The sequence below is a fragment of the Falco cherrug genome, chromosome 4 (assembly GCF_023634085.1).
Source record: "Falco cherrug isolate bFalChe1 chromosome 4, bFalChe1.pri, whole genome shotgun sequence".
Lineage (NCBI taxonomy): Eukaryota > Metazoa > Chordata > Aves > Falconiformes > Falconidae > Falco > Falco cherrug.
In genome coordinates this window covers 51854120-51878081 of record NC_073700.1, presented here as the reverse complement: position 1 = coordinate 51878081, position 23962 = coordinate 51854120, and the positions used below count along the sequence as shown (strand labels likewise).

The window sequence follows — 23962 nt, the reverse complement described above, 5'->3', positions numbered from 1 at the left end:
TTAGTTGCTATGAGATGATTAGGGAAATGCTATGGAGCGTGGATCCCAGCAAGACAAAAAAAAAAGGCGTAAGAAAAAAACCCTTGGATTGAAATAAATAGCAGGGTTTATCTGCATATAAGTGGTTGATTCAGACTCTGAATCAAGAATATCTTTTAAAACATATTTACATACATGAAAAAAATCCCAAACATTTTAGTGAAGAAAAGACGTGGCAAAGCCTTGAGTGTTAAGACCCCAACACACCAAACCCAACACAGTTGCCCCAAGCTGGTGCTGTACCGGGTGCTCTGGGTGCCAGCGGCACTGGCACTTGGTACCCAGTGGTCTGGCAGGAGCACTGTTACTCAACCACCCTGGAGGAACCACGAGATGAAAAAGGATCACAAAGTTAAAGGAAATGGCAAGATTTAAAATAGGCATAAGTCATCAGAAGGCCGTACCGCAGTCTGCGCCAGGAGTAAGAATTGGTTACAGGCTTGCAAGGTGCTCTCACCTACGTGTTAAAGCCAGAGCAAGCATTTTTTTGGCAAGGACGAAGGTAGTTGAGCCCTGAAGCAATACACTTACTAATCATCCCTAAAGCTCAGAAAGAGATGTTTTTATTTTCCAGAGATCATATCCTGTTCAATGTTACCATGCAAAAGGGACAAGGATAATCTGCAGCCAACAGCTACCCTCTGATATTTCAAATTACAGTCTGTTATTTCTAAAATAACTCATCTGAGATGACAAAGAATTACATGCAAGTAACCAAAGCCTTTGGAAACACACATTGTTTGTCCAAAACCTTTCCCACACCCAGACGGATTCCCTGTGTCTTCAGAGAAGGGGCAAGCTGGCATTTGGGGATGCTAAACAGACAAGATCTGGCAAGCCCAGAGGTGATGCTGCTATACAGCTCTGGGCTCTAAAGTAGCTGCACCAAGTTCAGAGGAACGGTGGACAACAGAAAACAAAGTAAAAAGCTTGGAAAAAAATTAACTATCCTACAAACTACCACGGGTACAAGAATAACATGTTTCCTTGGTGCTGATGTAGTAATCCCACGCGTACAAGTCTTGCCTGATACCTGAATCAACACTGGACAAAGGGGATGCTGCAGAATGACTGAAAAGAGGGTATAAATAAATTGTCCTCCCCCCCATCCTCCCATCTTTCACCTCTTCTCATCACCAGGGCCTGTCTGGGCCCAACGGGGGGGTTCTGTTTAGGAGCAGAGACCCAGGGGGTATTAAAACACTTGCCCAGTGTCGTCTCCTCTAGGAGCAGTTTTGCCAGATATAGGGAAGGAGACATCCCTCCTCCTCCCTCCAAATTATGCCAATTTGGCCAGGAAAAAAATTATCACAGAATCAAATGTATGTTAAAAGCTAAAATTGCTATAGGCAAGAAAAAAAAAAATATCGGTTACCTTTCTGTCAAGTACACATTCTCCTCAATAAGGTCAAAGTAACAGGGCATCTTTCCTTGCTTGGCAAACTCCTTCCAGCGCTGGGGGTCTCTGAAGTCGTCCATGATACACAACCGACCGACCATGGAGGAGTCCTGCGGCACAGACTCCACTTGCTCCCCCTCCAGTTTCACCTTCTTCTTTTCCCTCGAGTCCACGTCGCTCTCGGAGTCGCTCTCCAACTCTGGGCGTCTTTTTTTTGGAGGACCTCGGTCTTTTGCATCATTTTTTTCCAAAATCTTCACCTCCTCCTTCTTCTCCCCACCAGGCACCGACTCCTTGGTTGAATTGCTGCTGATCTCGTGCGCCTGCACTGAGCCTTTTTCCTTCTGCCCGGGCATCTGGCATTTACTTGAGGGGCTGGGAAAACGAGGTTTGCAGTCATCGTCCCAACGGTCATCTTCAAATTCCTCATGATCCTCCGTTAGAGAATCTGGTACTTGCCCTTGAATTCGTTCGTAATTAACTGCAGAAGGCCTGCTAGCAGACCTCGCATCCCAATAACCGTTGCCTTGCCAGTAACTCTGAGAGCCGCTGTAGGCTCCCGTGCCGGGCTGGTAAACGTAGCCAGAGTAGACCCCAAAGCTGCTGTCTGGCTGCTGGTAGGTGCTACTGGGCTTCTCTGGCTGGGAAAAGTCCCAGCCCAAACCACCCAGATCCTCTGCTGCATGAAACCCATCCAGCCTGGAGAACTCTCCAAGGCCAGACTGGTTAAGGCCACCCTTTCCCTGCCTACTGTCTGGCTTGGAAGAGCTCATCTGGTGTCGGGATTTATCAGCGCTTTCAAAACTCTCTGGCAAACAGAATGGCTGCTCATCTTGTCGGCCCATCGGTCTACCAACAGCCATCAGCTCCTTCAACATTATTCTCTCCTCCGCGCTGGGTTTGCCCTGGGAGTCTGCCGTTAGGTCTGCTTGACTAGTGCTGTCAACGCCATCGCTCTGAGCCTGGCATGGATCTGGTCGCAGCTCCTCCATCTCCTTCCTGCTAAGCTCAGTAGAAGTTGCCGTACTCTTCTCCATCCCTCTAGGAGAACATCGACTCTCCACTTGTGGACCACTTTTACTCGCCATGTTCTCTGATCTCTCTTCGTAGTACGGTCTACTGGGCTCGGGTCGCTCCTCATCCCAGTGGTCAGAGAAGCGCCTGTTGCCCTGGCTGCTCCATGAGGAGCCGGGGCTGCTCTCCTCCATGGCAATGGTCGAGTTCTTTGGTACTACCACAATGGACTGCAGCCGTTTCCGGGGCGTGCCATCATCATCATCAGAGTCTTCCGTGTCGCTGTCTTCGCTGCCCCCCTCGCTGTCACTCTCCCCCATGTCAGAGTAATCGTCATGGCCAAGGGGAACAAATTCAGCAGCGTTGCCACTGCTGTCACACATTGGGGCTTGAGTCACCGTCTCCATTTCTTCTGCAGTGACGATGACATCACAAGAGGGAAACAAGGCATCTGGAAAAGCTGAAGCCACCAAGGGCTCGTTTCCCTCGTCCTTCTCGGCCAATAGGCCAGGACACCGAACTCTCAAATCATCCAGCCCAGCTCCCTCGGTGGACACGGCACCTTCTTCCGCAACCTCCCTGCTGCGGTGCTCAAGCGGCACTTCTGAATAGTACGAATGTTCATCTTTGAATGACAGCTTGCCTTTTGCCAAACCAAGATCAACGTGCTGAGTATCCAACTCGAGCACCTCTTCAGCTTCCGAATGCTGGAGCAGCTCACAATGTCCATCCGGTGGTGGCACGTCCCATTTGGAAGAGACGCTTTCCTCCAGCACGGGATGGTCCGACCTGAGCCTTGAGGAACAGTCATCTTGGGAGGAATCCCTGCTCGAGCTCTCCACTGCCAGGCTAATTTTATGGGAAAAATGACTGTGCTCATCGTCACAGGCAGACTTTGAGTGGTGATCCTCTGTGCTCTCATAATCGCACGTAACAGTCTGCGGCTCTACCTGCATGTCCAGAAAAGTCTCAGACGTAACTTTTACATCTGCCGGTTCCACTCCGATTTCAACTTCTGAATGATACAAAGCAGGGGTGGCATCATCTGAAATGTAGCAAAAAACTGGTTCTTTGGTTTTGTTGCATGGAGCTGCCTGATCATCCAGCTTCTGAAGTGTTTTAGTATGATCTACATTCATGACAGGTAAAGGGGTGGCTTCCTCTTGCTGCTGCGGGGCCGGAGCCTCCACTTCCCTAGACAGACTGTTGCACTCGCTGGACTGGACCTGAGAATCATCCGGCTCCTGCTCTTGAGACACATACACGGTCTCAAACCCATTGGATGGCAACAGATACGATGGACTTGTCTTCACGACAGGCAACGCTTCTGACCGACACAGGCTATCATCAGAAGACGCAGCAACATCCTCTGTTTTGGAGGCACTGGAAGCTGCCAAAGCACCAGCCCTACCCTCCGGGGACCCATTTACACTCAACTCCATGGGGAAACACGTTCTTAACTGATCTTGCTTTATCTTTAATAAAGTTTCTTGTTCCTTAACACTGTCGTGGCATTCATTTCCTGTAAGTTCCTCGGACATCGAGTTAGGAAAACCCACTTTCGATTCATCTGCCTTTTTAAAAGTGGGCGAATCATTTAACTGATTTAATGGAGAAAGTCTCTTTTCCCTTTCAAATTTTTTCGCAATGGACACCCTAATCTCATTGCTTTTTAGACAAGAGGTCTCTAAATCTAGAGAATTAGACTGCTGTTTTATTTCTTCGATCGATTCTGTACAACAGAAAGAACTCTTATTAAATTTATCAGGCTTTGGTGTGGGGGTCTTTGAAGGGGTGGACTTATAACGGGAGGAATTCACATTACTCTCGGGCTTAGAATGGGATGTCCCCTTTCGATAACCTAGCTCATCAAGGGGAGAGCACCTTTTGGTTACTTCATTTTCTGAAGTCCTTTTTGAATCTCTATCTGCTTTCAAAGATGACCTTCCTCTCCTCTCCACATCGGCATGAGACGACTCTACTTTGCTGTCCCTGTCCGACTTAGAGTAAGAAGTCCTCGAGTCTCTGTAGGAGGAGGAGGAGTGGGACGACGTACGCCTCGAGTCACTGGATCTGGAATGTGTCCTCCGGTACTCGTCTTCTGAGTCCGAGCTCTCTCGCGCCCTGCTGTCTGCATACGAATGGGAATATCTCGACCTCTCCCTGTACGGGGAGCTCCGATGGTATCTGCGGTCAGATTCGTAGTAATGCGAGCGCTCCGACCTCGAGTAGGAAGAGCTGGTTCGGGAGCCCCGATCAGATCGGGAACGGGAATGAGACCGGCTTCGCCTTCTCTCTCTATCAGATCGAGAGCGGGAGGACACATACCGCGAATCTCTTTCTGATTTTGAATAGCTCGAGTACTTCTCATCCCTGTCAGACCTGGAGCGTGAGGAGGACTTCCCCAGGTCATCACCTCTGAGGGATGTGGAGCTTCGTCTAGGATCTCTCTCCTTTTCCGTACTGGATATCTTCAGCTCGTGTGACCGCTGGCTGGAGGAGGTCCTCACCGAATCTTCATCAGACTCAGAACCCAGCAGCGTGCCGTCGGACTGGGAGAACTTTCTCTTTGATCCCTGCCTCCGGGAGCAGAGGGGAGCACCCTTTGAGCTGTCGGAAACCTCATCCTCCTTCCCAATATGGGAATCTTCCTTCTGCGGAGTTATTTCCGTCTGCTCGAGTGTGTTTTGAGTTACACGTTCTTCCGAACCGCGCGATACCGCATCCTGCTTAACGACCGGCTCCAAAGCCTCCTTAGGTGCCACATGGCATGGCTCCTTCAAAGCGGGGACTTCAGCTTCCACAGGCGGCGAGAGCAACAGCGTCGACATCAGTGTTACCGGCAGCTGTGGCAAGGCTGCTGCTGCAGGAACTGGTGTCGCCAGCAGCATCGATGCTGTCGGCAGAGGAGGAGGTGGGGGAGGTGGTGGCGTTGAGGGGAAGTCCACAGCCAGTGCCACCAGTTCTGTTACTGGTGCCACTGCTGGCAGCGGTGGCGGTAGCGTTGCTGCTGTAGCTGGTGGCGGTTTCGCTGTGACATTGAGTAAATGTTTTTTAAAATGGATCTTCCCTAATTCTACCTTCGGTTTTGGAGGTGAAGACTCCTCAGCTGAACCAGCAGCATCCCCCAGGTCCATTTTACTTTTGGGGTTAAAGTCAGTCTGAAGGGGTACTGCTGGGGAGTTCTGAGTTTCATTTTGTTTCTCGTTTCCAAGACCAGTCAGAAATCTATTCGGTAAGGTTTTCTTGGTTAAACTAAAGCTGAAAGACACCTTTTGTCTTCCTTGCTCCTCAAGATTAACCTTTGCTTTGGTGCCTTTGGGCAAAAAGCGACTCGAAGCAACGCCTTTGAACACTGGGCCTTTGATAAAGCCAGCTTTCTGCACGGTTTCAGGCTTGCCCTGCGAAAGAAGAAGATGCAGTTAGAGGAATTGGTTTGGGGGAATTTTGAACTCTGTTCTACAGGCACACAGAACAATTTTCTTTTACCTGGTGAATTTTTCATGATAATAAAATAGAAATTGATACCCTGGGCTGGAGTCTGGGATAGCACAGTCACTCTGCCTTCTGTGCCTGGCTCTCTTGAACAAAATCAATTATCCAGTCATTTTCAGTTTGGAGCAAAACCTCCTTCAGGGTTTGAGCTGAGGCTTTTTAACTGACTTATTAATGACCAAACTGAAACTTCTTTTTTCATTTAATTCTTGGTTTATTACAAAAAGAGATAGAGTGCAACATTTAAAGTTAATTAAAGATATAGTACCGCTTTATTTGTGCTGTTTCTGTGGTCCCAGGCTGCAAAATATCCTGCCTTTTTAATCTTTAAGTGCTCTTTTTTTCACATCCCAGGAGACCGCACCTGGATGCATTTGGTTTCAGCATAACTCAAGACTATCAAGAATTAGTGTGGCAATTTTAAGCCCCGTCCTTTCCCACGCCCCACTGACAGCCTATCTCAGTCATTAGTAATTCCTAGTAACTTTCCAGGCTCAGGTACAGATCAGTATTAATATAACAACCTCCAAGAATTCCCATCAGGGTCCAGTGGTGCGTGATGACTCTGTCACCTCCAGGCCAACTGGCTGTAATACGCTCCGTGTGCATCTCACCCAGAAGCTATGTGCTGTCTCCTGCCCAGGACCTCACTCGCCACCTTGCAGTGCAGACTGTGCTACAGCAAGTCCGTTCATTTCCAACGCTAATGAGCTAAAAATCATATTCTCTAGGACGTTAGGAGCTCAGGATCTCCAAGAAAGCTGCTGTGACAGTGCTTGCAACTGAACCCTGACTTCAGAAGTGGGGCAAGTCTACAGTAACAAAGCTCCTTCAACACAGGAGCCTCTTACCTTATAGGATCTACCTGTCCAAGCCCAAGATTAGGAATTTTCAGAGCATAAAGCACTGTACATTTACCCATCTTAGCATTTCTCCAACTATTTTAAAGCTTAGGGATCATCTGCGCAAAAGCTGTGTCACAGGAGTGCAATCCCTAAAGATAAATATTGTGGCACCGTGGTAAAAGGGTGTTCTTGCCAATAATCTTTATCCCCGTAAATCCAAATTGCATTAGGGTAATTACTTTTTGTGTGAGAAGCACGTCTCCAATGGAAGCAGTTGTAGCAGTATAAAAACTGTAGAGCTGGGTTTTACTCCCATAATTATTGCATGAACGCATCTTTGGCAGCAGCAGTGGTTTCCTGCAACCCACTGTGAATTATTACGTACTTTGTTACCCTTTAACTTTTATAAAACAATGCATAGTTGCTCAGGCTAAAGGCACCATAGTAAATTATTAAATAAGACATTGGTGGAATGGAAACCCCACCCCATTCTATTTGCACCCTTGAACATCATATATGCAAAAATATCCTCATTTTTGATGAAACACATAGGGGCTTATTTTAATTGTGAAAACCATGTCATGGTTTCTACATGACTAGTCTCTGCTACCCAGCCCAGTCCCATGCACACATTTGATCTTCACCAGATGATTAGCTGCATGCTGGAAAAACTGGTACAAAAAATAAAAGCACGCTTCTTAAATGGGTGTTATTTATACGGGTGCCATTTCATGAATGCTTTTAAATGAGTGCCATGGCTAAAAGGCCACCCAAACAGTGACCCTGGGAGAAAGTGCATGTTCACACACTTGCCCAGCTCTGAAACACACTCCTGTCTCCACGACTGTCACACAACCATCTCCAGAAAGCCATGCTGAAAATACTGTCCCTGTTTTCAAAAGAATCCGCACACCAGAAGTTATCCATACACTAAAACACAAGTGTACATAAACTAATTTATGGAAGAATAAAGGACAATATCAAGCATCCAGCCCATATGGTAGGAGTTTCTGAGTGTCTGAATGCTGAGACCACCCTCCCATAGGACGCTAGGCTTGGCCTTCCAAAGAGCAAGGGAACATAATTTTGAGCATTTGCTGGGTCAATTATTATCCCTACATGACCAGAAATTCACACCTTTTTACCCCAACCTGTCTATGTGCCTTGGGAGAACAGAAGAGTAAGAAAGCAGGTCCCAATCTTCAACCATACCCTGATGTCTCACAGAAGGAGTCTCCACAAACATGATTCCAAATTCTTATCAGACACTGGACTCATCTATTATACCAATTATATATATATAAAAAACCAAAACATGTATTTTAAAATATAGTAAATACAGCGCAATCATCGTTTAAGAGTTTTTTTTTCTTGATAGAACTTCTGTGAAATTATTTTATGTGCAAAATTCACAGTTACGGAAATATGCCAATGTTTCTATCAAAACCTTTCTAACTTCAAGCGCAACAAATCTGAAATCCGAGCTCACATGTGAATAATGGTGTTTGGATACATCCACCTTTACACAAAACACAAGACCTGAAGGCAAAAAAGGAGCTGCTAAGCTTCTATTCCTCCCCTCTTCATAGTCTATTCAGCAAAGATGATGCATTTCAGGACAAATGTTTCACCCTCATGTGCTCACGCTTCCAGGGATTTTTTTTTTTTAAATAACACCAAGTTTAACAAAACATGACTTACAGAATTTTAACCATACTCTACAGGTAGCTTTTGAAATTTAATAGGTAGCAATTACCAGCAAAAGCTTTCTAGTAGAAGAGGAGTTCTCCTTCCTTTAATGTTTTACAGAAAGGGAACATTCTCCAAAACGTTGCTGTGGGTATTTTGCAGAAAGAAGGTGGCGATACAAGTTCACTCTGCATATTCAGCAGAGGTACACGATTACTGAAGCAGCAGTGTTCCTGCAGCTCTCAGTTGACTGGGAACAAAGGCAGGACACACAGCGTGCTCACCAGCAGAAAGAGAGCAGGTATGATCCTACAGCATCAAAAATTATTAGCAGCAGTCAGCCCTATGCCAGGATATTACAAACTCTTCCAGTTCCTCCAATTTTTCTCCTTTCCCCTTAAATTCATTGAGTCACACAGAGCAAAACTGATTTATTTTACAGATTAAGTCCTTAAATAATCATCCTCTCATGGTGCAGAAAGCAGCATCTACCTACACCAAGTGACTCAAGGGCACCCTCACACTCTGCTATCGCATCACTGTGTGTAGATGGCAGACGTGAATCTGAAGGTGTTTCCCTTCTGGATTTAATCACTGAACTAGAGGCACCGCAGAAAAACATCACTTTGCTTTGTCCGGGCCCTCAGTCGTTCTCGACTTGAGAAATCTATAGGTCAAATATGTTGGGCTAACGCATGTCTCAGGAGCTACAGCAAGAAAGGAATCAGTTTTACTCACCTCATTTTCTTCTTCTCTATTGCCGAGAAAACATGCAAAAGAAAACATAAAGGCGGCATAAACATCAGGCAGAAACAACACACGTAATGTCCTAAGTCTGGCACCGCAAGGGGGTGGGCCCGGGGACACAGAATGAGGGTCACCACCACCCCACAAATAATCCTGCTGTAAGAGATGACCCTACCAATGGCACCCAACAGTCGAGCAGACACGCCAACCCCCTGAAGGGGAGGACGGCATGATTTTGAAGCTCAAGAATTTCAATACTGAAAATTCTGCGTGGACTTTTAACAGAGCAAACCTTTTCTGAGCAAACTGCTGGCTCGGTGTTGTCTTCCAAGGTCTGCAAACCAGCAAGACCCTTATTCCAACAGGCACTGCAGAGGTAACGCAGATAAAAAAAGGCCTCAAAAATGAGACACAGGAAGCTGAACTTGGGTTTCTATCAATTTTGGTATTTTCCTTAGCAGCCCAGAAACAGTGAAAAGTACCTGCTGCTCTCATCAACAGAAATTAATGATATTTACGAATGCCTTACTGCTGTATGATTTGCTATCGACCTGCAGCTCTGGCTATTTGCCACAATGCTTAGACTTAATTCATCAGTACTTTGGCAGCTAGCTGCCCAACAATGAATTAATTTGAGCGCTACTTTGATCCCAGCCAAACCTGCCAATGCTGAGGAAACGGGAAAGCCCAACTTTGTTTTGCTTCCCTAAGTTCTTCACTTTCATACCCTAAGTAAAGTAGTTTCTCCTACAAGGAAGATGAAAGAACACGACTACCCCCTCCTTGCTTTGCTCAACACATGGGACAGATTCAGTGAGTTTCTCAGGCCCCAAAAGAAAACTACAGCAGCAGATGTAAAAGTTTCAGTGGTTACAGTTCATCTGTCTTTATCTGTTACTTCCTCTACCAGAAGTCCCAAAACGCTCTCCACTCACCTAACCTTTATGTTTGCAGGCAGACAGCCTTTTCTCCATCTACCTTATAGATACAGGGGGAGTTTTCAGCTGGACTTTTGCTATATTTTATCAGGTTTTGAGCCATAATTCGGTGCTGTCGTGGTAACACGGGGAAAGTTTTCTTGCAGAAAAGGCTCACAGATTTCACTTCAAGCATCAGCTAATGAGAAGTATCAGTTTCTGGAAAAGAAAGCCAAAACTCTCGGTTTCTGTGTAACCCAGGCAGGGACCAACACAGAGACGGCATGCCAGTAACCACCTATCTCCCCATTTAAACCATCATCAACAGAGAATCAGGAGCAACCTGCTAGAAAGACCTATCACCAGCAGTAACATAGTCCTGCCTCTACGAAGGCTCACAACCAATTGATAAAGCTTATTAATAGGCTATAAATTATTCTTACAGCAGCAAGAATAGGGTTTGTTTCCATTGAGGAAACATGAGCCATGAGTTTAAGCAAGCTGTGGAGATTACAAGGGAGCATATGTGATTTAATGGGGTTACCCAAGCCATGAATTCAAAATACTGCTGATGCAGAGGAGGTCAGAAGCCCTCTGAGAACAGCACTGACACAAATTAGGGCCTAAAAGGAGGTTTCATTTTTAGGATCACAGCGAGTGGAGTTTTAGATTTCTAGGAAACTGTCCCTCTTGACAGTCACATATTTTGAGTGTTAAACCTAAGCATTTACAAGGTGTGAGAACAGCACTGAGCTCTAGTGTAGCCAACACCCAACAAGACCCGACACAAACACTGGATTCCTTAAGGAGTCCTTAAGGGTCTTTTCCAACCTAAATGATTCTATGAAGATTTTCAAGACATCCATAACCAGACGTGTTGTGATGCAGCACAGAACAACCACCAACAGGTCCTAAACTAAAAAGAAGTAACTGTCTCTTCATACATAAGAACACAGGTTTAAGTAGCCAGATATTGGGACACAGGTAACAAAGTTTAGTTTGTACAATCAATAACCTGTTGTAAGAGTAAAGGAAGTAACTAATTCCTCTTAACAATCCGTTTTTGCTCCTGTTGTTAAAACACGGCATAAAACCGGTATTAAACTAAAATGCTGGCAAGTACACAAAGCAGAGGTCTCCAAAAACTGAAAGCTAAGACTAAAACTTTCTTTTCCAAGAGGACAGGCCTACAAAACAGCAGGAATCACGGCACGATCCAGGCCAGCCCTAAGCTCGCATCCTGCCCAAAGCTTGCTGCCACAGCAGCAGATGTCCCAGACAAGATGCCAGGTTGGTAAAGCAGCCTCAGCATTTGCCACCTCAAAACAGCTGCACCACAAATGCACAGCACCAGCTTCTGCATGGGGGGTCAAAGCATGCAAGAAAATTGCAATACACTGATAGGGGGCGGGGAAAAAGATAGTGGAAGCCCTTCAAAACCCAGAGAAAATCTTGTAGGAGAAGGTGAGGAAATGGATGATCTTGCTGCTCTAAAGCCCCTCAGTAGTGAGACTTGTCTGTCATTAGAGGGGGAAATTGCTAAAATTTGAGCAGCTTAAAGGGCATCAAGTAAGAAACGAAAATATTACAAGATAGAACACAGTTAAGAAGGAACAAAATATAAGATGGTGCATAAATTAAAGTGTCTGTTTAAAATAAAACACGTAAGAATGAAGCAGATAAGACAGTAATGTATCTTGTATAGTCCTAGATGCCTATATGAACAATTTTATTTCTGCTGAACAGAGAAGTAATTCTTCTCAGAGAAGGAACAGCAGTATTCCTTCTCTGCAGCGGAATTTCAGCCACTTATGCCCAAGTGCTTTTCCCTCCTGAATTACCCCTCCAGCAGCAGCAGACACTCATCCCACCTTGCTACAGGTGCCCTCACCCAGGTTAATAAAAGAGGTAGTTGGCTTGGGTTATGGATCCCATTTCCATTTACAGCATCTTCCTTTGCCCCAGATAAAAAAAAAATATATAAATAGATTTCCAAAATTAGCAAACGTGTTGCTGTTTGCTCAAAAACTTTTTGCCAAATTCCGCCCACACTGGGTATGAAGTTACACAAAATCCCCACGTTACAAGCCTGAGGAAGGAGTTGGCACGCAGGAGACCCGGCACAACAAGAGCGTACGCGAGCTGGGGATCCATCCAAACCCACAACTCTAGGTTCTCCAGCAGGTTTCCAGCCCCAGAGGTTTAGAGTAATCCCACTTGTTTCCCCTCCCGCTGCACCTTGCTATCTGCAGGTACATAAAAGGAAGACTGTTATTAAAATTAGCACTGAATTCATGCACTTAGTGGCTCATTTCTGTAAGCATCAAGAGAAAAGTTTTGTTAAAACCCAGAATAAAAACTCAGAGTAAAACTGAAGACCTCTACAAACAAGTGGTTAATAAATTAAAAATAAACAAAAGAACTGGGAACTGTACCATCTTTTATTTGTCTACAGCAGCCCTATGTATTAGTATTTTAAAAAAAGATAAATCGGTCTGCCCCAAAAATAAAATTTAAAGAACAATTTTGCTCGTCTGCCCGTTAGATCTGATCAACTAATGACAAATATCAGTCAGGTGAGTTCAAGCTGTGCTTGCACATGCCTCACAAATGCATGACGGCACCCAGGAGCACCCACGAGCAATTATGGCAGCAAGTAAATCCCAAATCCCAACATAGTATGGAGTTTGTATTTGCAGGAAAGACTTTTTTTAAGGCTACAGACCCATGTTTCTCCCAAAATTCTTTATATTTAAAATTTATCAGTGTTCCTACTCATGGAAACATCCCAGGTTTGTCATGGGCATGTCAATAAAAAATAAGGTTGTATTTTAATACTGAGGTTCAGCAGTTCCAGCATTTCTTAGCTGCTTCAACAGCTTGACATGAATGAGACCTCTCTCATTTTTAAAATGTAATCCACTCCATAATCTGAACTATATGCAGGCTTTGTTTATGCTAAAAATGCAAACAACAAAAACATGCCTTCAGGCTTCTAAAGTCTAAATGACAAATGCTGGTCTATATTAAAACAAAACTTGAAAAGTCTCCCATATGTCCCCTTTTTCTTCTTCTTTTTTTTCATTTTCTTCTTCTTAAAGAGAGAAAAATCTGGAAGCCTAAAGCTCTTCTTATCTAAACACCTGCAAGACTAACAATGCTGCAAGCCTAAAAAGCCCCACTAAAAAGGCTCCCCTCGGCTCACCTTGGTTTAAGCTGATGATGAACTTTTGTGCAGGCATTAGCATAGGTCCATCTGAAAGTCTACCTGCCTCAGTAATTACCTTTTTTTCTGAACAAAGGAAACAAAATGCAAAACCTCAGCACTCAACCAGAGGAAATCCCAACCTCCAGCCTGTTTTGCTTAGGCCAGGTTAGCCAGAAACACCCTGCCAGCATGGGGATGCAGATGGATTTCCATAGCTGCCCATGAATCCCCCAGCACCTAACGCAGCCACCACCTTCATCTAGAACACTGGTGCTGAGCAAACCAGCGGACATTCCACAAATTAACACCTTGGGTGGAAATGTGCAATTCTGGCACGGGCCTAAAGCCAAAAATGCAGCATCTAGGCAGATTTCACCACTGCCCAGCCAGCAATGGAGAGCGGCTTCTGCTGCCGCAGTGCACCACGACGCTGTAGGCAATGTCCTGCTCTCATTCAGTTCCTGCCATCCTCAAAACCAAACAATTTGATAAAATACTTACAGGTCTGAAGTGCTATTGCACACTTGGGTTTATTAGACTCTAATGTGGCCAGCTAGAGATAAAAAACAAGGACAAATGTGCAGCAGTTCCTATGATTAACTGAAACACGGTGCTAAATTAGCTGTGAAATCTTGTGTACAGAGCATTGTGGTTTTAATACCCAAGTGTCCCAGCTCCCAAAAATACTGCACCACAACCAGATAATGTACAACCAGAAAAAAAAACACCAGGGAAGTTAATAGACAATCCTGCTCCTTCTCCCAAAAAGCCACAGACAGGGGAAAGGCTAAAGCACACCCGGGGGCAGGGGTGTGTGGGGAATCACTAACAATATCAAACATCTTATTTAAACAGAAGCTTGAAACCAAGCCAAGCTCTCCAGCAAATGAGGTCAAGGTAGCTGTAAGCATACACCTGGCCCTGCAGCACATCCCCCAAATCCAGCCCTCCCAGCCCCTGCTTTCCGAAACCAGCATTTGCTGGTTTATACGGTGTTTTCTCTGGGCTTGGAGTTCCAAGTATGGAGCTGGAGATGAGACACCACTTCTCCTGTGCTGAAACATGAAAGAACAGAGAGGACTGAACACTCCAGGAAAAAAAAGTAGCAGAATATACTGAAAAGAACTATTTCTTCTTTCATTTACAAAAATTATGAGGGTTGAGTGACATCCTGCATAGTCACAAGTATGCCAGAAAGGGATTTTTCTTTTAACATAGATTTTGGGTTAGTGGTGTATGGAGTCACCTGTAATCATCAGTGAACACCCCCTCCTAATACAGCCCTCTGAAATTAACTTTATAAATCAAGAAAAACCCTGGACATGAGCCATTTCAACAGCAGGCATGAAGAAGATTAAGAAACTAAACTGTTGTAGCTTCCACTTCAGGCCAGCCCAGGGTCCCACTTCTCATCTAGCTGGAGGAGAGCCATGGAGAACAGATTCAGGAGGCATTACAACACAATATGGAAAACTTATAGCACTATAAATTTTTACTACAAGCATTTACACTCCATTCTCCGCAGCTGGGGAAAATATAGGCTAAAAAAAAAAAAAATAAAAATAGCACAAGCTAAACCACCTGTTCTTTGCCAGCTGGCAGCACTGGCAAAGGGACTTCTGCCCAAGTCCTGGGTCTGGCAGAGCCCATGCAGACCCTTCCTGAGGCAGTTTGACCCAACAGTGACCAAACCCTAAAGAGAAGGGGAAGATATGAAGGGGGAAAAGGGGGATTTCTGAAAACAATTTGCTTTTGCGGCTGCTCGTCTTGCAGAGGAAGGTGCATCAGAAAAAAGAGACCTTGGCAGGAGCATACAAAAAGCCACAGGCTGAGGTTTGGAGGGGATTTTCTGGGAGCCAAAGCTTCTGATTATTTAGTTATCTCTGTGTTAATACTACCAGCATTTTAGAGAAGCTAGGATCTTCTGCTTCAGGAAGAAGACTTGATTAAGAAGAAAAACACTGTCCAGTGGTCTCCGATCTTCTGCTCCAACAAAGGTTGTGCAGCACCCTGCTGCTTCCCCAAAACTGCCCGGGAATTCCCAAATTCACCACGCACATGGCTCCCGCTCTCCCCTTTCTGCTCAGTGCCAGGGCACATCTGAAGAAGAAACCAAGTTTGACATCGCGACAGCGATCACCATAAGCAATGCTGTTCCCATGGCAGCCGGGCAAGGGATTTACCAACAGAGCACCAACACTACAAGGGAAAGGACAGGCCCGGGGGAGGGCGGAAGAGTGACAGTGACAAAAAGAGGGCAGAAATTCACAGCTTAGCTCAAAACCACAGCTTCTGGCTCAGTCCTTGGAAAGCTTCCTCCTCCTCCTCCTCTCACAGCAGGGAAGGAGAGATTTCAGCAGCAGCTTTCAAAGCCAGAGTCCTCCCATCAACAAAATTTAAATGGGATCACTTTTGAGGTAATCCCTGCCACAAAATCACCCCCCTTCCACCAGATCAGCAACAAAAGGAAACGATTCAGGCATGCAAGGTACTCTGAAACCGCATTTTCCCCGTCTGATGCAATTAACTCCTAAAATGTGTGCATACCTCCAAGCCGTGGGTCCACCCTGGGCTGCAGTTGCCCCTGGGCAAATGCAGTTTATCACCTCTGGCTTATCACCTGCAGCACACAAGCAGGAGCAGCAGCAGGATGGTTGGACACGGCTCCCTCCCCGTGGTACCAGCAGGATGGATGGACAGGAGTCGCACAAAGAAACCCAAAAAGCACATTAAAACCAACAGTCCATGCATCTTTACAAACCAGAGCGCTCCCAGCATAAGAGCACACTACTGCTTGCAGCATAAGAGGCAAGGTCATTATTTCACTAATCATTTTACTTCATTGAACAATTTCCAACAATCCAAAAGGCTGAAATTAAAACCTTCCTGCAGCCAGGGTTAGGCCAGGCTTAAAAGCTCAGGGTCGATCCCTAGCTCTGCAACAGCCTGTGTGTGACCCTCAACAAATTACTAAGGTGGTTATCCCCATTCCCAATTTTTTTTATCTGCCCCCACTATCCCACCTTTATTTTCCAGGTTCTTCAGGCCACAGACCTTTTCATACATTTACATACAGTGTTTGCAACAGCAAGGCTGTGACGCTGATTTAAGCAGGGCACCACCATGGTACAACCACAAGACAAAGCATTTCTCCCACCAGCACAAAACTGCTTTTAGGACTATGCCTGCATAACATCACGGCTACCCCACTGCGTGTCCTGGTGGTACCGGCCCTACAAGCCAAAACTGCTTGCCACCAGAAGGAACTTCTAATATTCTGCTGCAGATTTATAGTAAATATCCCCCAAGTTCATTAATAAAAGGAGAGCAAGCAAGTGCCAGCCTTCTGCAAAACTCCCTCTCCCTTACGGTGGTTGCTGTCCTAACCCAGGGGGACGGTCACGTTTGTGGCCTGCGACGGCACAGCACCCACCTGCGAGCACTGCCAGGTTATAGGCTGGAAACGCTTCTGCACTCGGAAGTAAAAGCAATTAGTGGAATTCATAGAAAAAAACCCGCAGTTTGTTTTTCAGTTTTGCTTAAAACCCATCCCATGCAATCATGGAAATGCACAGAATGCACAGAAAAAGTTCACCTGCCCTAATTAAGTTTAAAGATGTTCGATACCAGGAAAATAATCTCAGTATTTAAATCCTGCTGAAAAGCAAAAGGCTACACCCAGCTTCCGAGAAATACCAGCACACTCTACAGCATCACTCTGCAGCAACAGGAGAACTAGAGGAAGGCAAGGAACCTGACAGCACACTGAATTTAAAAAAATAAATAAATACCTAAGCAGACTCAAAATCATTACGACCGGTGACCAGCACAGGGCTCCACTCCTGGAGAGAACTCCGCAGCTCAGGCCGCCACATATCCACGCAGAGGCTGTGGCTTCACCTCACCTGAGCAATGGCTCTGGGTAAATAGTTCTTTGTGCTAAAAGGGAAAAAAAGCCACACCAATCCACAGAGAGAGGCAATGCCCCTCCCTCAGAGGGCAGGCACAAGGCGGGGAAGAACGTGACCAGACCCTTGGGCAGCCCACCGGCTCCAAGGCAGCTCCCAGGCTCCACCACACCTTCTGCCAGCAGCTTCTGGCCCACTGGGCTAGGTAAAACCAGAGGGGGCTCTACCCCTCCATCACCCCCGGCCTGCCAGCAGGAACAGACCTTCAGCCGCTATCACCATTCCACTTCACCTGTGGGGGTTGCCTTGCACAGGCGAGGAAAACTGCTAACATGGCATCACCAAGCCTCCATGGCAAAAACCCTCCCTGGCACTGCAGGCCATCTTTGCCTCCTAAAACGCCTTGCAAATAAAGATTTCTCTCTGTTTCCCACTGCAGGCTGGGTTTGCAGAAGCCTACCTGCTTCAGGAGAAGGCTAGCCACACCGGTGGCCATGCTGACAGATGGGGAGGTCTCCCATGACCCAAAGCACCTGGTGTCACCGGGTGAGGTGGGAACATCTACACTGCCTACGCCAGGACAGTGGGATGTGTGCCACCCGCAATGCCCAACACGCAGACATGGTACCTTAGTGGTCCCCAGCATCCCTTCTCCCCAAAACAGAAAGCAGGCAGCAGCAGTGCTGTCCCTTACATCCCAAGCAGGAGAGGTTCTCGAAAGATGTATCCTACAACCTTCACACGGAGGTAAACCCATGACATTTTAGTGTACTTTTTCACCTGGACTCACCATAGCAAGGTTACCTTCTAATTCACAGCCATGCATGCAACACCCAACACTTCCGTAACTCACCATACTTATGTCTGCATCCACAAAACATCCCGTCCTTACCCCAAACTCATCCCATGATTAACAAGAAGATGCTTTTGAATAATCAGGTGTCCCTAAATTCAGACTTCAAAGCGTACAAACTGCAACCCACACCATGCACTACAAAAAGCTTTGCTGTCTCAGTGCTGTAAATATAATGCTGCAACGCCCCAGCCAAGCTTAATGTTGCTGCTTTAGTATAAAATTCTTAACGTGTTTATTTCTTACGTAATTATAGATGAAGTTTAATCGTCTATTACAAAACCTGCCTGGCAGGTTAAGTCAACAGTAGGAGACATCTTGGGATCCGCTCTCAATTCAATAAAAGGAAATAAACCGAAGTCCCCTGCAACATCAGCTCCTGGAGAGTCGAGTGCTTTAAAATCAAACTATTTCAGTGAGATTAAACCCAGCCTAACACAGCAAGAAGAAATGAGAGCTAATGAGTGAAAACCTGCACCCCTGCTATCACTCTGCAACATCACAGCTGGTTGCTGTGGCAATGCTAAACACAAGGTGATACCAGGCGGGGAAATTACTGTAGGAGCAGATAAATTCAACCTCCTTCTTCCTCCTTTGTACCAGAAATTTGCAATAGAAGTGCAAGCTGGGAATGGGCTGCGCAAGCAAACTCCAGGCACTAGGCTCCGGAGTTTTTTTCTGTTGGACATTGGTGCTAGAGAAGGCTGTAAATGTTAAAATTAATTGTTTTCTGCTTAGAATGACACGCTTTTTATTTCTAGCTGCAAAACCTCCGCTGATGCATTTCAAATAGGAAGGCAATAATGCAATTACAGTGTGATGCTGTGGAAACAGCAAAAATCTTTGAGTGATGGTGGGTAAGGCCAGCAGGAATCCACGACCGGTCCTGAAAATGCTGCTTCACATCAAGTACTGCCCAGGCTCCAGCTCTGTCCCCAGCCCCAGCCCCAATGCTCCTTCCTCCCACATCAATATTCCAGGTCAAACATTGACTCCTGGCCCACGTTTCTCTTGAATTTCAGGTCCTGCTTCACATCAGCCCCTGGGCTTGTAGGGAGACGCCCTGGGGGATAGCAGCCTCTGGGATGGATCTCCAAAGGCTGGAGCTCGCTGGAGAGGGGCAGCTGCATGGATGGAGCCTTTTTATGGATGTTTACAGAAGAAAAATAATGGGAAAAGCCAGGAAAAAAGTCAAGGAAAAAAAAATATCTATTTCAGCAAGTGTCCTACCAAACATACAAAACCCAGAGCCACACTTTGACTTTCTCAAGACTTTTTCTCAATGACTCCTACCTTTTGTGGTAAGGAAAAATAAAAATGAAGCATAGCCCAGGATGCTGTAAAATGGAAAAACCAGCGCTGCTCCTGCCGGCCCCACCTGCGGCGTTAGGTGGCTGCGCAGACGTGGGTGTCAAACCACACATGACAATCTGAGCCTTTGGACCACAGCATTTCACCTCCTTATCGTTTCCTCCAGCACCAAGGGAGATGCACCAAAACAGCTTGTGTGGCTCCACTGCTACACCACGGCTCAGCTTGTTAACAAATCTAAATAATCATCTAAATAATAAAATGCAGCCAGTCTATTAATTGGGATAAAAGTCAAATACATACATCAAACATTAATTTTTCTTTGTTTCTGTGTCTATTAAAAATAGGTACTTATAAATCTTCTCTCCCTGTCTAAATATACACACAAACAAATTATATTTAGAATTACGTCAACAGATCTCTAGGACCTCAAAGGAAGGCTGTCACCTATCCGCTTCAGGCCCACTTTGAGCCACTGCAAGGAAAATATTAAACTGGAGAGGGAGAATTAGAAAAAATCAAGACAAGAGAACCATCTGAAAGCCTTCTCCTTTCAAAAACCAGGGATTTCTCTGTCCCTTTTCCGAGCAATCACCAAACCATAGTATGTAGGAGAGCTGAGTTTACATATTAGCTACTCTTACATATTAAGTGTGAGGCATATAATTATTTGTGCATGTGTCTGGGTGACTAAAGGTACATGGAACGACTTGGAACTCAAAATATACTGCCTGGGTAGCCTACAGCTGCTAAATTTCCTCATTTTTGAGAAACCCAACTGCTCAAGCACATCTTCCCAGGGAGGCATCCTGAGGCCATGACTTTCCCTGTCCCGTTCGCACACGTCATTCCATTTTTAATTACTCCACTGTAGAGGTGCACCACCAAGCCATAGACCTAAAATGCTAAAAACCAAAGGAAAAAAGTATTCCCAGCACACTTACACATGGCCGGCTCCTGAAAAAATGCACCATTTTCCTATTTACAGGCATCTCAGTTGGCAGGAACCACAGGGACTTCAACTGCTCAAAGCCAAAACGTGGACCTATTTTTCCCACCCCTCCTTTTTTAAATTTCCCCTGAAGTTAAACACTGCAGTTCTACTTTGCCTCTGCTGCATGCCACGTTTCTGGACCACAGGCAGATGGAAAAGTAGGAACAACAGAATGGTGGGTGGGAGCTGCACAAGAATCCAGGGAAGAAGGACAAGCCAAGAGGTTCTCCTCCCTCAAAACCCAACAATGATAAGAAGACCCAAAGGTGGGTACCAAAAACCAGGACGAAAATGACTTCTCCAAGAGCAAAGCAACAAACCTCAGGCTTTGTTTTTAAGGGAACTGGGCAACAGTACCAAAACCATGCTGTGGATGGAGCAGGAAAAAGGCAAGAGTAGAATGGGCAGTGCTGCATGGCATCCACATCTCCTTCCTGGAGATACCCAACCTGGAGATAAACGACCTCATTTAAATTGGCTCCGCTGCAAGCAACCAGCCTCAGAAAGCTCAGGTCCAGCTGGGAATTTTCCTAAGATGACAAAAGAAATAATAAAACCCAAGTGAGAAATTTGTCTGGTAACTTACTAACTGGCCAGGCAAACAGGTGAAGGTCTCCTCCTACGACTGAGACAAATTCAGATGTATAAAGCAAATTTTCTTTAAATAAACTGACTTTTCAGAGACAGTAAGGCTTAAGCACGGAGCTGAAAAACCCTCAGGTACACACAGTCAGCGAAAGCCATGTTTCTCCCTTACTACTCTTGATTTTGCACCCCACAGGACCCTCATTAGTCTCCTTGATAAAGAGGAGAAGCATTCAAAGGGAAACACAGGTGTAAAACTGAGCATTTCCTTTTCATTAGCATCTCCCAATGGATAAAAACAACCTACTTGACTGGAATTTGGGTATTTAACCACAGCACCTTTGCCAGGCAGGAGCTTCTGCCTTGTGCCAAGAGCACTGATGTTACCAATTGTCTTCCCTAGAGAAAAGCAGCAAATAGAATCCAGATGCCTATGGGAAACAAAAACCAAGTCCCACAGTGACATGAACGCTGAACGCTGCAACACCCATTAAAAAAAACAGGAGTAACAGCCACAACCAAAAACCTGAAGTTTTAGGCTGTTTGAATGCATATCAAATCACGCTAACCAAATCAGCAGGGTGTTCAAATGCACTGGCCCTAAACCCCAACCTCACCAAACCACCACCAAGCCCCACCAGCATCACCAGCCTGCAGAGATGCAGGACAGCAGGAAAATCACCTTCCCCAAAATGGAGCTAAATTCAAGCTGGGGAGCGCAGCAGCACGGGATAAATCCATTTCAACCATGAGATGTGCAAGGGAACCTGCTGCAGCACCTTCAGTCTTCATCATAATGCACAAACGTGAGCTAAATAAATCCTTGGGACTTTCAAACCAATCCATCTCGCCCCAAGCAACAACCCCACTGATGTATGATTCGTTTAAGAGGGTACTCCACCCTTGGTATGCAGTGGCCAGGGCTGATCTCAGCGTCTTCTTGAAGGAAGTGCTTGCTTGTCTCAGGTTGGGCTGTACTGGCTCCACCACTACAGCTCTAGTAACAGCGGGAAGAGATGAAGTTTCTTCTGCTCACAGCCTAAGATATAAACATCCATCAAGTAGGTCTTGGTCAGCGTCAGGCAGCTCCATGGAGAAGCTGCAGACCTCATGTAGAGCTTGGTGGTGGCTCCGAGCTCACAGACTCAGGCCAGCCCAAATCTGAGCACCCAAAGAGGCGAGGCAGGCTGGTTTTGCTGGACACTGAAGTTCTCAAGAACCTGAGCTCTGGCTGCTGAGTGGGACGCAAACAGCAACCGACCAGGCAAAAGCTGGCCTGAGTTTCTTTGCCAATAGGAAGACTCCAGTAAGCACCATCCGCCTGTAGTTCAGCTCCCTGACTCAATATCCCACCTCCCACAGCCAGCATGGAGCACTAGCGATGCCCCATCGTAAGCCATGTTCAAGGTTGGGTTGGACAGGGCTTTGAGAACCTCATCTAGTGGAAGACATCCCTGCCCATGGGTTGGACTGGATGATCTTTAAAGATCTTCCAACCCAAACCACTGTGTGAATAATTCCCATGCAAAATAAGACCGAGCCTGCCGATTTACCGGGCTCTGCTTGCATCACTGAGCTCTGATCAACGCTCTCCAGGCCCCCAGGTCTCGCAGCAGCACAACTCCACAACTCTATGAGCAACAAAAGCAACTCCTCCAAAAAACACACTGTGCACAACCGTTTTCAGCCACCTCCCAGCAGGTACAGGACTGGGGGAAGTCCCCATCTCCAGCAGCAGCCAATATCCCACAGCCACCATAGTTTGTTTTTAATTCCACTCTCCACCGCAGCGGCCAACCATGCTTTGGAAATACCCAACTGGATCCTTGGAGACACCATATGGCACATTTATAATATCGTGACATTGGAGAGCAAGGAATGAGACAATGAATACTGAGGTACCCCCACTTCTGAAGAAATCCATTGCTGAACTACTGCACATAATCTTTTTCTCAAGCTAAAAGCAGACACACTGCGTCCTAAATAAGACATGCCATTAACGCAGTGGCCAACACGACTCAGACACACAGCGGAACACCAGGCTTCGAGGCAGGCAGGGGGAAACAAGGCTCCTAAAAAATCCAAACATCTCCCAACAGCTTTCAGAGTCCCAACCCAGAACATACACCCTGAGAAAGCCCCAAAGTCAGATCATTAAATTAGTATTTCCTTTTTAAAAATCATTATGAGAAACCGCTCTGGCTTCTTTCAAGAGTCCAGATTCACGACACTTGAGACTGTTTTAGACAACAAGTGGCAGTGTGATATAACCTGTACACTTTTAACTGTCGAGCTCGGTGTGACACTTGTTTAACACCACGCACCACAATGCCTGGGGACAGGATTCCTCATGCTCCAAACAAAAAAGGCAAAATACCTAAATCAGGCTAACACTTTCTGGATGAAGTTGTTTCAACCCAGAGGGTTGCTCAGGATGTGACCGTCGCTCCCTGCCGAGGTTCAGCTCAGGTATATCAGGTGCAGGGCTTGCTCCAGGCTCTCCTGCATGGGCAGAGAGGCAGGAGCCCCACCTAGCAAAACACACAACCTGGACTCAAAATGAAATCCTCCGTCTCTCACTAATTTTAGCAGGCTCGGCCGCAGGCATCATTTCAGCTAAAACAGATCCTCAGCTGTTCCAGGTGGGCACAGACAGAACTCACAGCGCTCGCTCAGAAAGGTTTGCTCTGTTGTCCTTGCTCAAAACACGCCATTTTTAGCTTTGCCTCCAATCCAAGCACTGCACAGAGGTGTGCTACATGCCAGGTGTCTGCCTCCTTCCACCCCAGAGCCAACTGCGCATCGGGGATGCCACACATGCAAAGTTTACGAAGCACCCGAATCCTTCACGAAGGAAGTCTAAAAATGTAAAAATAGCATTCAGAACCAACAAGAAAGAGGAGGGGGAAGAAACCCCACCGCTACCAGCGGGAACCCAACGGCTTGCTCCCAAGGAGA

The 23962-nt window shown here is 46.1% G+C and overlaps 1 protein-coding gene across 1 annotated transcript in view; it reads right to left on the bottom strand.

Moving 5' to 3' along the window:
- SETD2 (SET domain containing 2, histone lysine methyltransferase) overlaps nt 1-23962 on the bottom strand; it is a 66313-nt gene that overhangs the window by 41437 nt on the left and 914 nt on the right. Inside the window, exons 2-3 of the mRNA XM_055710171.1 lie at nt 9220-9235; nt 1415-5853 (exon numbers count right to left, since the gene is read on the bottom strand). Coding sequence (XP_055566146.1) covers nt 1415-5853; nt 9220-9235 — 4455 coding nt within the window. The remainder of the gene's footprint in view (nt 1-1414; nt 5854-9219; nt 9236-23962) is intronic.